The 14773-nt window shown below is 29.1% G+C and overlaps 2 protein-coding genes, 1 long non-coding RNA gene and 1 pseudogene across 6 annotated transcripts in view; 1 reads left to right on the plus strand and 3 right to left on the minus strand.

The window, feature by feature from the left end:
* The window catches only part of LOC149880623 (uncharacterized), a 37282-nt gene that overhangs the window by 9053 nt on the left and 13456 nt on the right, over positions 1-14773 (plus strand). For both annotated transcript variants that reach the window (XM_090068095.1, XM_090068096.1), the window contains exon 2: positions 3765-3830. In XM_090068095.1, the coding sequence (XP_089924221.1) occupies positions 3765-3830 (66 nt within the window). The remainder of the gene's footprint in view (positions 1-3764; positions 3831-14773) is intronic.
* Positions 472-1786, minus strand: LOC149880625 (uncharacterized). The gene is made up of 2 exons (XM_090068097.1): positions 818-1786; positions 472-732 (listed from the first exon to the last, which is right to left on the minus strand). The coding sequence occupies exons 1-2, from the start codon at positions 1649-1651 to the stop codon at positions 655-657; spliced, it is 912 nt and encodes a 303-aa protein (XP_089924223.1). The 5' UTR covers positions 1652-1786; the 3' UTR covers positions 472-654.
* On the minus strand, positions 4739-7186 carry LOC149880626 (uncharacterized). Of its 3 annotated transcripts, none has more exons than XR_016445417.1 (3): positions 6747-7186; positions 6233-6478; positions 4739-5998 (listed from the first exon to the last, which is right to left on the minus strand). It is a non-coding gene; the product is annotated as an uncharacterized LOC149880626 (long non-coding RNA). The 3 variants fall into 3 exon arrangements; XR_016445418.1 differs by having other exon boundaries at positions 4739-5001; positions 5825-6478; positions 6747-7154; XR_016445416.1 differs by having other exon boundaries at positions 4739-6478; positions 6747-7182.
* On the minus strand, positions 12207-13910 carry LOC145184496 (uncharacterized; annotated as a pseudogene).

Raw genomic sequence — 14773 nt, forward strand, 5'->3', positions numbered from 1 at the left:
TCCAAGAATAAACCATGAATCTCTAAACCTTTTACAGATTTTGTACTTTTTTCCACTCTCAATTAAAATTCTTGGTGAAACCAATCTACAACAAACTTGAGCAATCGGATTGTGAGCACTTTTAATGCATTTTTTGATTTGCTGTAAAAAATTCTCAAAAGGAAATGCGGACAATTGATTCAAGGAGCAAAACAAAATTTTCAACATCATCAGCAAGATGAATGAGAGAGTGAACATTATAAACTGAGAAGGTCTCTCCGAAGACATGCTTTGCATTTGCTACAAAATACTGAGTAAGATTTCTAGCATAATCTAAAAAATGGTTTCGCTTGCCATCATCATCAGTTAAAAGTATTGACATTGCAACATGTAAAACTAGAAAAATGTCATAAACCTTTTTAGGCACAGTTTTTTTTAACACTAGGGGACCAGTATACAAAAGGAATTGTCTAAATTCTGTGGCTTTCCAGTAGCTGAGCTCATCAAGGGATCGAGGTTGTCTTGCAAAATCAGAGGGAAGCTTTTGACTCAACAAAGACAAGCCTGAAGATATTGAGTCTTTTGTAGCTGCAGAGAGTCTGCAAATCCTCGGTCCATTAATCAAAAAAGTTAATACTCGTTTCATGACTCCAAGACACACCAAGTGCATGTAGTCTAAAACAAATTGACTAATGCAGCAAACCATTCCAATAAATGGAGATTTTCCAATTTGGTGACCACTTTCAAGATACTCTAAATTGTCAAAATCCACTGAAACTCTCAAAGAAAAGAGATCATCACTGTTAAAAACAACCCTACCTAACCAATTTCCTCTTACCAAACATCGCTCACAGGATTCATAACCAGTGTGACCAACAATACATTTCAAAAACGATCGTGCTGGCGCATCACAGACAAATGCCTTGACCACAATTTGGTGAGTAGCTATGCTTGATACTATACCATATTCAGAAAGAGTTTCAAGTTCTTCCAAAAATTCTCGGAGAAATTCCTGCACCGGCGTTGGTTTTTTTGTTCCATAAAACAAAGCAACAACAAACACTGTTTTCCTAATAAGGCATAAGATAGTCCAAAATGATGTTTTTCTAGAATTAAACACAGGTAGTGCATCAATGTTAAAACTGATTTCCAAGGTTTGTTTTTCTAATTCACACTCTACAAACTTTAATAAAGAATTTTTAAGACCAAGATAAATATACTCGCCACCACATCTTTTTTGAATTTTAAAGTCAGATACATTGTTGTTACACAAACCACGATAAGATTTAGGGAGTTCTGGATGACTATTTTCCCTTAATAGCTTAAGAAGATCTTCTACAAATTGTCTGGAAACATTGTGTTTTTGAACAAGGTTAGAAAAATCATTTTGGAAAGATTTGTCTTCCTTGTCTGCACAGCTTTCTTCACTACTACTACTATCCAACGGATATGCAGAAAAAGAAGTCTCATCAAAATCAAAATCTGTTTCATGAACCACAGAACAAAATTGGGTATCATTTAAAATAGAATCATTTAGAAAGGAATCTACATAAGTAGTGTTATTTCTAGGCAACAATGATCCCATGTCTTCATAATCGAAAGAAGCTTTTTTGAGAATAGACGACACAGCTTTGTTTTTTTGCCTATAATGCTTGAAATACTGACTTTCCATGCTAATTTGATAAAATAACTAAAAGCAGAAATATCCCTGCCATATATATTATATATACATATGTATATACATATATATTTATATATATATACATATATATACATATATATATATACATATACATATATATACATATATATATAAATACTATATACATAGTATATATATATACATACTATATACATAGTATATATATATACATAGTATATATATATACATATATATATATATATATATATATATATATATATATATATATATATATATATATATATATATATATATATATATATATATATATATACAGTGCTCGAAGTGGGAAAAAAAAGGTAGCGGGATGGTTTTTAATATTTTTTTTAGAATTATAAATCCCTAGAGTATCCCTATAGTAAAAAACCCATATTAAAAAAACAACTTGAGGTCCGTTATATTCTTAAGAGACTGTCACCGTAAAATATTGAGTTGAGTTTCACATCAAACGTCATTAAGCAATCAAAAAACAATGGTATATTTAAACATTTTATTTTTAAATAAGTCTTATTTTTTTGCATTTACCAATTTTTAAATAATTGAAAAAAAATACCGTCACATTGAGGAAAGAATTGGCAAGTTTCAATACTCGAAAAATCTGTCACTTCTTTATTTATTTCAGTGTCATTTTTCAAATTACTTTTAGAACTATTACTGGTTAACTTTCTTTTCCTTCCGCTTGCTAGCCATTTATCCATATTTATAATAAGTAAATTTATTTAAATCATAACATTTAATGTTGAGTAAATCTACTTTGTACTATATTTTATTTCACCAAAAAAAACTCTAATGATACTTTAACGAAAAAAAAAGCCAATGTCGCTTTTTGTTGCTTGGTAACTTTTTATTTAAAATACAAAGGAAAAGACGCAATGTTTTATAATTATCGATTTAGTTTTCTACCGCAAATTTTTAAATAACAGCTGAGACTTTAGTTCATTTAAATTCGCATATTGCCGCAAACTTTAAAATTGTTTTTACAAGTTTATTTATTGGAGGAAAATAAAATAAAATTTCCATTAATTTATTATGTACCGGGATGGCATCCCACCCCAAAATATGCATTAAAAAAGGACTGGGATGGTTTTCAAAATTTAAAAACGTAACATTTTTTCAACGCGATGAGGATTTTAAAAAGTTAAAATAATTTTTTAGAAATTAAACATGGTTTTCACTGCTGTTTTAATTTTTATAATTTTAAACGGTATATCCGAATGCTAATCATTGCGGAAACTATGATATAACTACCAAGCAATAAAAACCAGGTCAATAACTGTAACATTTTAGTTATTTTATTAAATTCGTCATCGCGTTTAAAAAATGGCGAATATTAACGTTCTCGTTGAAGTTTTTAATTTTTTCAGATTGAAATTAGAGTACGTTAAGCTGGTCTAAAAGTATTGTTTCTTATACGTTTTCTTCGTTTTAAACGACGATCTTTCATAATTTGCAAAAAAAAAAAATAGGGGGATGCAAAAGTAAAATAGCGCCATATATATATATATATATATATATATATATATATATATATATATATATATATATATATATATATATATATATATATATATATATATATATATATATATATATATATATATATATATATATATTATGTATTGTATATAAACATTATATTATGTATATGTTATTACATAAATTATAAAAAAAAACCTCATATCAAAAATAGTAATTGTCGTGTAATTCTGGTTAAAGAACTGCTTTTCTTTAAAGCAATGCGCGCGCATTTCTTTATAGAAGAAATGAAATTCTTAAAAAAATTTTTTTTAAAAGCCATTGAACCAAAAAAGACGTCTTTTCTACATCTTGAGAAAGACGTACAACCGATTTACGTAGTTTTCGACCTCTTTTTTAAAATCGTCTTTTTAAAAGACGTCTTTTCCACTTCTTTATTTAAGCTATTTATAAAAAGACATAATAAGTCATAAAAAAGACGTCTTTTATTCGTCTAAAGATATCTTTTTTCCCACTGGGAAGCTACTTTACTATTTTATTTATTCATGTGCATTTTTTTAAGCGGTTATTAGCACTAAGATTCAATTTTATTGCGCCCTTTATTTAGTGTTTCAAAATTGGATAATGGCCATTTGTTGGTTTGTTAATGTTTGTTATTGTTTTGTGTCAGCAGGTATACTTGATTATATATTTACGCTATAAATATAATTAAGAATGCTTTGAAAATCTGCAAATTAGGCATTTACATGTAAATTATAAGTATATATTTGTTTAAGAAACAATAAAGGTTCTTACAATATCTTGTTGTTTAGCAGAACTTTAGTTATAGATCGCCATATTTAAAGAGAGTCAATTAGGTCGAAATGTTATTGTTATACCGTTTTTAAAAGAAGTACAAAGTTTTTGTTGATATACTTTAAATGCTCAATGCCAGGACAGAAAATTTTTTTACTGTTTCGTAGTTTCATTCTCATTTAATATTGGTGTTGTGTGTTTATGAGAAGCACCTTTAAAACTGAAATGCTTTTACGAGGAAACATCTGTTAAATCATAGGTGGCAACACATTTGAGACCAAAAACCTAACCCTAAAAATGTATCTCATCTATTTAAATTAACAGACAAGTTTCAATTGGTTGCCTGCTTTTATTTTTCACAAAATCAGAAAGCTAATGATATAAGGGCTTACATGCCAATATAATGATTGTGATGTAACATTTAAGGTTTTCCTTAGTGCTGAATAAATTAAGACAAATGTGATGTAAACACCCAAGGCTTACCAAGTCAATCTTGTGTTTTTTAGAATTGTAAAAAAAGAGTAAATATTATTCAACTTAACTAGCTACGTTTTTTGTAATACTTTTTTTTGCTAATGGAAATGGCAATATGTGCAGTTTTGAATTACGTGGTGTTGCTTGACAGTTATTTTAAGGGAAGATGGTCGAAAATAAAAACATGGCTGACTAAGTTTTCTTTTCGTTACGCAATAAACTGTGGACTGGTTAACCTTCCACATAAATCTTGAATTCAGTTTCGGAGTAGTTTTAGTTTAGAAAGCCCGACTAAATAATTGGTCTTTTCAATTACAGTTTCTAATGAATATCTTTTTAAGAAACGCAAATTAACAGCACATAAATAGCACTTAAATAACAATTAAAAAAAAATTAAAAATCAATTATAAGTTACTACATAGCAAATAAATAAGAACAATATATAAATATATAGCAAACAAATAGCAAATATAGATCTAATGTTTAGCAAATATGTATTAAATAAAGAAGCCTTGGGAGTCTGGGACTTTTTGAAACCAAGGGGTCCCTCGAGATGAAATGTATACCTTTTGTTTCTAAATTTTGAAAAAAAATTGTCAATTTTACAATTTTATTTTAAAGACATTTTAACAACAATTTTTAACATAGACCAATCTATGAAACAAAATTATTTATGTTTATGATATCTTTTTACGCTTCAAATTAACTTCCATAGTGTCACAAAACCTCCTACACTTAAAAAACACGAATAAATGCAATTACTCTCTTTCAGATTACAGGTCAATATTTAATTACATCACTAATCTAGCATTTTATACAATCACTAATCAGAGTTATGTTTTTGTATGAACTCTCTCCAGTCGATCACAAAATGTTTCCGTAGCGACGGATTAGTTTTTCAGTTAATTTTTGATTTGAAACTCCAACGTTCACAAATACGTAGTTTTGATTGCTTAAACACAATACGCAACCCAAAAAAAATATACATCCATTGGACTCAGAAAACATCAACCGTTATTTATGTTTTTGTAAAAATATATTTGCAGATATTCTGGTTTTTAACTTTTCGTTATGAAGATTAGAAGTTAGAACTTTTATTTCGGAAAAAAACTTCTCTTTAGCTTAAATACATCAAACGCACACGTTAGTTTTACTAAATGGCCGAATTGTAAGGCTTTCATGTAAAATAATAAGATATAAAAAAAGTTACTTTTTTATAAAACACATTAACTTAATAAAAAAGTTACTAATTATATCAAAAAGTGATTATATATTGTATACTTATATTAGACTTGTACACTTCTTAATTTTTAGATTAACGTAACAATAAATTCCTAACTCAAATATAAACAATATGTTGACTCCTAACTCCGAAATACATGTAATATTTGTACTTACTGTTGTTCTTTCTCTTCTTTTATAATATTGAATAAATGTTCGAAATCTTTAACTCAAATATACTCTTTAATACTTTACAAATAATAGTAACACGCACTCAAATTCTATTCAAAAAACCTCTCTTAACATCATTGGAACTCATACCCAAAATGTTTACTTAAGTTGGAACCAACCCTAAAAAATAAAATCAGTGTCTTAAGCCCAAACAAATATTCTCTCTATGTTTCTTTTAAAATTCGCATTGAAACATTTTTTCTTCCTTATTTTTTTTCGAAACAAAAAAGTCATTTTCTTCTTTCTCTAAATGTTTGCAGTCAAAATCCTCTTGGATATCCCCTACAATTTTTCTGTTTGTCATTATTCGTTTGTAAAAAGCATATATGTAAAGAAATATAGCATATAACAAACCTTAACCATTATAGAATACAGCAAATCTTCTGTCATTGAATGAACTTCTGTCATTGTATTGACGTGAATAATTGTTTTTCTCGTTATCATTGCGGAACCAAATATAAATTTCAGTTGTGTGACTGCTTTCTCTTTCATGCAGTTGTAAAGGTGTGTCCATCTTGTTTTTTTGTCCCACACTTTTCATATTTCATTGAGTAATTTTTCAACTTATCTGTACAAAATCTGGCGTTTCCCTTTCACATACTATAATTTAAGTATATTGCATTTTTGTTTAATTAAAGATTAAGTAATCTTTAATTACATGCAAAGTAAATGCCAATTATGAGAAACAATCAGCCTCAACTATTGAAATTTTTAAGCGACAGGTTTTTCAGAAAATATAAATCAGAATAAATATGATCTAAAAATTTTTTTTAAAAGTGTGTTTTGTTTCCTACGAGGTTTGAGACTACAAATTTTCCAATGCCATTTAGTTTATTAAAAATATAAAAATGTGAGTTTAAAAAATTACCGAAGGCAAATTCATAACTACGCTCGACATTTAGCTTAAATCGTCGATTACGTTATTAGTTTCATCTTGTCTGCCATCAATTTGTTGATCTCCACTGTATCACTTTAGTTGTTTTTTTGACCTGATTGCAAAATCGTTTGATTTAATAAAACAAAAACGTCTTTTTTCGACTTTTAGCTACCATTTTTTCTGTTTGTTTTTTTTTCAATCTCCTTTTCGGAAGCCTCTCTTTCAAGTTTTTCTAAACAGTTTTATATGATTTATTTCACGTTTTATTTTTTGTTGAACCATTTAGCATTATAATTCACCATGAATCTCAAACAACGAAATGAAAAAAAGTTATCGTCTGCATTTATCTTTTACAGTATTCAATGAAAAACATTTTCAAAACGTTTAAAATCTCATGAGTATCAACATTTCTCAAACTTAAACAACTGAATAAATAAGAATTAATGTATAAATTGAATAGTTTGCTCAAGAGTTAAACTTAGCTTTGATTATTCAACCAAAACTCATTTGGGACTTCTCGGGTTTTAAAAACTGCTATTCACCTGATACGCATTTACTCAACCAACATCTCGATTTAAGTAATTTAACTTAACATAAATGATTTAAATTCAATTCTAAATTTTGATATTTGGGTTATTTTCATTCACTGCAAATTGGATGATTATTAGTTTAATCATTAAAGATTAGTTTAGGAAAATCTCTGATCTACAATATACTTACTACTATTGTCATATGAAAAACACAATAGGGATTTAAGGAAAGTAATATAACAGAAGCAGAAGTTGTTAGAAATTCAACAAGGAGAGGTAGAACAAAAATTTCCTTTATTAAGCGTGATATGTGTATTTTAAATCTTTGGCAATATTCAAAATTTTAAAATGGTAAATTAAATTTCTCAAAAAGTAGCTTTGCTTTTATTTGACAGTATAGTTTGATAAAAAATAAGTCTTACTTTTGAATTTATTGAAGTGATTTACTGTAGGTTGACGGTTCCAAAAACCGCATGGTTTTTTCTTTAATCATAATGTTTGAACCAATGAATTTTTTTTTTTCTTTTGTTGTTGTTGCTTTTTCTGTGCTTTTCTATTGTAAAAGTTCCTCCCAGGGGGTTTAAAGAAGTTTGTATTCATAATTATTATTTACTATTTTATTCTTTTTTTCAAGTAAAGTTTCTATATTTTTGGAAAAGGTAACCTCAAAAAACGCATGGCCAACATTGTGCATAACATTTTCGAAACTTATTGTAACTTTATCCTTTTTGCTTGAACTTGTTATATTAAGTTTCTGATCATATAGAACGTTGACTGCAAGTTGATTTTTTTAGCAAAGTACTTTAAGTACAACAAAAAACACAGGGGGGCGGGACTCAAAAACCACATGAACCACATTTTTAATTTGAAAATATTTAAGCGATAACATGAAAAAGCAAGTTTTAGAGTAGATTTGTAGTAGTTGTAATTAACTATTTAATGAAAGCAAGTTCATATAGAGCTATGTTTTCAGCTTTTCCATTGAGGTAAATTTTAGCTCTATTTGTTTAATGACTTTTTTATAGTATTTCACTATTTTAGACAAATAAATAAACATAAACCTTAACAAAAAAAATTTCAAAATGCAATTGAAGTCACTAAATTCAAGTACAGATTCTGAAGCACTATTAAAGAGGATGGCTACTGTGGACAAAAAAATCTAACTTTAATTAATCAAATTGAAACCAGTATGAAACTGTATACTCTTTCAGGTTACTCAGGGTCTTCCTATTGAAAACATTAATCAAAACTTTTTAGTATCAAAGCACATTCAATGGGATGCTACACTATACATTTAACAATACAACATGCTGAAATACATCTCTCCATATCATCAATTCATGAATGGGTGAGTGTAAGAAGAAGCGTACCTGTATGAATAGCTAAGCTTTTTTAGATTTAAATAGCTTGAAAAAGCTTAATAACATATATTAACAATCGCAATCAGAATGATAGTAATATAAAGTCAGTTATTAAAGCATTCGTGTTTTACGTTATCAAATTATAGTAAAAGACAAATGCTTGATCAAACAAATTTTAATAAACAAGAAATAAAGACACTAAAATAAAAATATAAACGAGGAGGCTTGATTTAAATTTCTCTCTGTATAGATTTTTAAAGCACAAAATATTTTTTGTTAGAAACAAAATGGATTTTTAAATTGTGATTGTATTTTGCTTGTAAACATAAGGTTTAACAAAGAATATGAAAAAAAACTTTTTTTACATTTTTCATTTAAAATTTTATGAAAGAGAAAGAACAATTGTTTGCAGACTAAATTTGAAACATTTTTATATTTATTCTGTATTACATAAAGATAAATAGATAATTAGGCTTACTTATTGTACAGAAAGTTAAACCAAAAATGTCTGAAGTTATTACCATAGTTACACATAATCACAGATCAATAACAGTAAAAAATGTCATGAAGATGGTGAAGGTTATTCAAGATAAAGAACATAAAGAATTAAATGTTAAGGAAGAAGGAAAATGCAAGAAAAAGAAATAAAAGGAACCATTTCTTTGGGGTAAAAAGGAATTCTACTATGGACAAGGTAAGTGTTATACAATAAAAGTTCAGGAATGTTCTTCTTGCCACAATATACAAAGATCAGCTCACGGGGAGTCATCTTGTAATGTAGATGGAAATACCCAATAATGTTCTTAGCAGCTGCAAGAAGCAAAAATTTATATAACGTTAGCCCATTTTTTGAAGAAAAAAAAAACATATATACCTTGCTTCTTGATGGACCTTTATTAATGAGTTACTGCTACTATTAAGTGTGTGGTTTTTGGGGTTCGTGAGCTTTTCAGGCTCCCTCTACTAGTTCAAAAAATTCTGCTTCTGCTTTTACGAACGTGGTGCCTGAAACTAAGACTCCTGGAAAGTAGGATGTCGAAGTCTTTTTTTCCAAGTAAATTTTGATGTCGCGGGTCAAAAAAAGACATGTGTAATCATGGCGATGACAAGAAGGCATTTTGATATCAATAAAGTGGAAGAATATTTTAGGAATAAGAAAGAACGTCAAACGGAAGTTATCAGAGACGTGCACGCGTATTTGAGGTTCTGAACACTCTAAAAAAATAGTCTCACATAGAGGAAAAAACACTACGTATGACAAGAATACCCAAAGATTTTTCATATTCATTTTTCAGCATAATATTGCTGTTGATATCAGTGAATGTATCAATAGTTGCGAAAAGTGCCAAAAACAAGGTAATTTAAAGTCTCCAAAGGTAAAGTTGAAGTCAATCATGGCCTATTTAAATATAGAATTAAAGATAGAAGGTCTATCCTGCTTAAATCGAAAAAAAAATAGAAGGCCAGTTTAAAAAAAGGAATATTCTGTTGGAAGGACAAACTTTCTTAGCATATTTTTATTATTGCGCTATAAATTTTAAATAAGAAAATCTGGCACAGGATAAAACTTCAGCGTTTTTTAAATCCTAATCTCTACTAAACTTCAACAAACTTCATATACTTGATTGTAAATTCTTTTTATTAACAGACAGTAATTTTAGATAATAAATGCTGTGTTGTTGATTCTATATATAATTATCTATGTGATGAAGTAGCTCCTGTTTTTGTTTTTCCAATTGACGATGATTTGAGAAAGTTATGGGTTAGATTTTTATATAGAAATTTCTGGACTCTCACAAAATCATCTGTTTAAAACACTTTGAGAGAAAATTAATAGGTAAAGGAGCATCAGCAAAAATGATTTCGTTTGCTGTATAACCTAATACCCGGCTACCATTGCAACTGATTCTCTTCCAGTTATATCAGGATCAAGAAAATCACTATCTAAAAGAATATGACAGGAAGATGAATATCAGAAATTTTTATCAAATGATATTATTAAGGATCTAAATTCCCTTTCAGTCGCTGATTCAGCAACAGGGTTTTTATTTTCCAAACTTGATGAGTGTGTCGTGTCCCATAAAATTATTCCAAATGAACTTCACATTTGGAATATTTTTGCGAAGAGATTCAGTAACTTCATACCTGAAGTTACTGAATCTATTCGCATTAACAAAAGTTTACATGTCAAATTTTTTATGAAAGTTTTCAAGTTTCTTTATCACCTTGGCATAGAAAAATTTAATTTATATTTTACTACTGAAAAAGAAGTGTCGTCTTCTATTCTAAAAATAAAAAACTTATTCTTTAAATATTCTTTAATTTGTATTGATGTTGCATTATATATTACTGCAAACTTATTGATGTTGCATTATATATTACTGCAAACAAAGGAACTCCCATTTCCGCCCATATCACTGCCAAGCTAAATCATGTGAAATAGATTCTATGAAAGTTTTAAAGTTGCTACATGAAAATGGGAGCTAATCTAAAGATCTTATTATATTTTTTGACAAAATGTAATTACAAAAATGTGCTGAATATTCTGGTGGCAATGTCATTGGGATTAGTGAGGAAAATGAATGTTATAGAAGAATTGTCTCTTTCATGGTAGTTGGTTTGAAAGAGAATATCTCCTGTGTTTTCAATGTAATTCCAATTGTAAAACTGGATAGTGAATGGTTAATGTCTAAAATTCTATACCTAATTCAATTTATAACAAAAAAAAAGGTTTAGTGTTCGTGGTGTTCTTTGTGACAATCAAGCTTCAAATGTTTTCTTTTTCACAAAATTACTTGATACACATGGTGAAAGAAAAGATGGTTTGATTATTAATTTACTAGCACAAAAAATTTACTTTTTATTTGAAACAGTGCATCTGATTAAAAATATTGGAAGCAACTTAATAAAAAAAAGATTAATTTTTCCAGAAATAAATTTTTCAGCTTTCAATGATGAAAGCGGTCAGGAAAATATGATTTTATTGCTGCTGTTGTAGTTTCATGGAAGATAAAGGCAAAGTTAAAAATTTTTGTAATAATTGAGACTGTCTAATCCGAACAAGACGGAAGTTTTATATTTACCATATAGCATTGACATCGAAAATGTAGATTCTTCAAACAGGTTTAATCTTGTCTCCTGAAGGCTTCTATATCCACAGAAGCGAAAGTCTAATTTTCAGAATGCAAAATAAATTAAATCTGGTATGCCCTAGAGTAATAATAAATCAAAATAAATTAACTCCTGATGCATAACACATTTTACAACCAAGTCGATCTCTTAATGTTTGCTTCGACAAATCCTCACAATAATACCCAAAAAAAAAATAGATGCGATATATAAAAATGACAATGAAAAAGTATAGATATATTCATAGACTGGCCATTAGGGGATGGCAGGTGCCAAATGTTCAGTTTATACTGATTTACTAAAGCTACTAAACACCTGCATCTTGTCTAGTTAATGCATCAGCATCCCAGAAAATATTAGATGTTAATAACTACTCCACTTCCTGAAATAAGATCTGACATATACAAATAATGAGAGAAATACAAATCATTTCATAACCTTTTGCTTTTCCGAGTTTTTGATAACAAGAAACAAAGCGTGGCATTACAAACTTTCTGTTTTGCAGCGCTAAACATACCTACAAGTTCTTCAGATTCAATGTTATGAGGTCGTGTCGATAGTGTCTGGGACTTCAATTGATCAGTTGAGGTCATATTAAACTTTCGCTCATACTGAACGTCAATAACACTAATGATAGCATTTAGCCAGTTGGCTAATGTGCCTCTCATTTCCTCAGTCCTTGGGCAAAAGTCAATAATTGAATTAAAAACTGGATCATTGATATCATTACTAAAAAAGTCTGTTTTCTGTGAATAAGGGAAAGGGCCATTGCGCTGCTCTCAACAAGTGCCTTGCGGACACCTTTGACAACTTGAATACCAGACTAGTAGTCAAATCCATGACCTGATGCAACATGGAACTTTTTCATCCAGGGACCAGTTAGTAGCTTTCCAATTAATGTTAGGGCACACACCTCACGGATTCCTTATATTAAATATAGTATATCAAAAAGTATATGATAAGGTCACCATTAAAGGTTACACCATAAAAACAAACCTGCTTTATATGGAAAGTCTTGGAACAAACAATTTCTCAGTCCTCCACATAAATTTAAACCATAAAAAACAAAACTTTGAAGTTTGTGGAAAGATGGATTAAAAAGGATATGGAGTCTATTTCCTCTATTGCATGGCATTAATCTTCTTAGCAGGCCGTGGTAGTCCAAAAAGTTAATAAAGCCTTTTGGATCAGCTTTTAAAAAAAAAAATTATTCGCAAGTGTGCCATGAAAACAACTTGTTTTCAAATTTGAAGCAATTATGTTACTCAACATATTTTTTATGTTCAGAATATTATTCAAAATCATAAATTTATCAGCAAAACAATATTAGAGTAAAAATATGATAAATAAATTATTTATTTACATTTACCTTTATTTATTTATTTACCTTTACTGTGGTTGTAACGGAGTTTATTGAGCTGAACAACAATGTTTGCTGCAAAGCAATCTCTACCAAAAAGCTTGCCTTTTGAAGTTTCCAAGGCTTTAAGTGATGACTTGCTAGCAGTGGTGATTGTGTCTAAGAGATGAAGGTGACAGTTCAGCTTATTTAATGATTTCTGTCAAAAAGTGGTTAAATTTGTTATCGTCGAATGGTTCACTGGCACTCTGCCACTCAGTATATTAGCTATGTTGCCTATAATAATGCTTTGTACATCAGTATCTTGTTTCTGGTAAAAGTCACTATACATCTTAGCAAGATTATCCACAGACTTTGTAATGTGACTCATATAGTCATTAGCTGAACCTCGAGCAAGTTGATCAATGGCTACAACCATACATAAAGATTTGGTTGTTAAGTGCACAACATTTACATGAACCCCCTCTAGGGTTGTAGCATCAAAACCAAAGGTCAAATTTTTTATCGAGAATGCTATCTTAGCAGTCTGGAATTCTAAATTAACACTTAACTCACGTATTATCTGCTCCACAGTTGTGCGATGTGGAATGTCACTAAATCTATATCCAGTCTTTTCTCCAACTTTATGAAGAAGTTGTGTCACACAGTGAGAAGGAACTTGACATCCCAGCATTTCTTAGATTACTGCCCTTATAATGGATGAAAAGACTTTCTTATATCTGGTGTTTTGTACTTTTTGCTGCATTTCTTCTATCTTCTCTTGTAACATAAGCATGTCATTCTGAAGGGGATAAACAGATCTCCGCATTCTTTTCAGCAATATGTTGGCATAAGATGGTTTCTTCATTATACAGCTTTGTTTGGGCGAATTCTAGTTGTTTTCTTAATCAAAAATTTTCAATTTGAAGCTTATTCAAATTTTAATTCAAACATCGCACTTTTAATTTATTCCTCAAACTTCTAATCGTCTTGTCTTTGGGAGTGATAGTCTTATTCAGATATTTAAGTGTTGCCCTTACGTTAACCTTTTTCTTTAACATCTTTTCATTTTCTCTATGCTTTTGCGTTTTGGTAGCAATTTCATTAGCCAAAATACTTAACCATTGTTTTCGGACTTTTGTTCTAGGAGAGAATTGCTCAGCTCTTAACCTGAAAAATGATAGTCTTGAATCAGGGATTATTATAAGCAAATCAGAGGTGCATCATATGGATACCTTTTTTCAAGTTGTTAAGCTATTATAATGATATTCATTCTTGTTTTTAAAGAAATTGGCTACAATGATGATTAATTTCATTTTATAACAAAATCGTTATGAGGGCCCCCCATCCCCATAATATTGCGGAAAATGTTAAGCTTAGGTACCAAGTCTGCTATAAAAAATTAGGTGTCTGCTACACAATATTTTTCAATCAAATTTTGCATGCGCATAAAAAAATTTCTTTTTAAACGGGGCTCAATACATTTAAAAACAGATTCAACATACTTTCGATATCAATTTTATATCTGAACTTCAACGAAGTTTTTCAGAACAGTAAATTCAATAATAGCAGTGGTAACTGCAAAAAAAAAAAAAAAAAAAACACAAAAATGAAGTTTAACTATTCTACTTTTTAAAAAAGAAATATGTTGATATAAAA

The sequence above is a fragment of the Hydra viridissima genome, unplaced genomic scaffold, assembly GCF_058129835.1.
Source record: "Hydra viridissima isolate aposymbiotic clone 2 unplaced genomic scaffold, HvirCarnegie_v1 scaffold_12, whole genome shotgun sequence".
Classification (NCBI taxonomy): Eukaryota; Metazoa; Cnidaria; class Hydrozoa; order Anthoathecata; family Hydridae; genus Hydra; species Hydra viridissima.

Bases quoted from the DNA above. Each gene is read 5' to 3' on its own strand.
- LOC149880625 (XM_090068097.1), bottom strand. From the start codon at position 1,651: ATGGAAAGTCAGTATTTCAAGCATTATAGGCAAAAAAACAAAGCTGTG. The intron at 733-817 runs GTAAGAGGAAAT...TTGACAATTTAG, and splicing joins AATCCTGTGAGCGATGTTTG to AGTATCTTGAAAGTGGTCAC.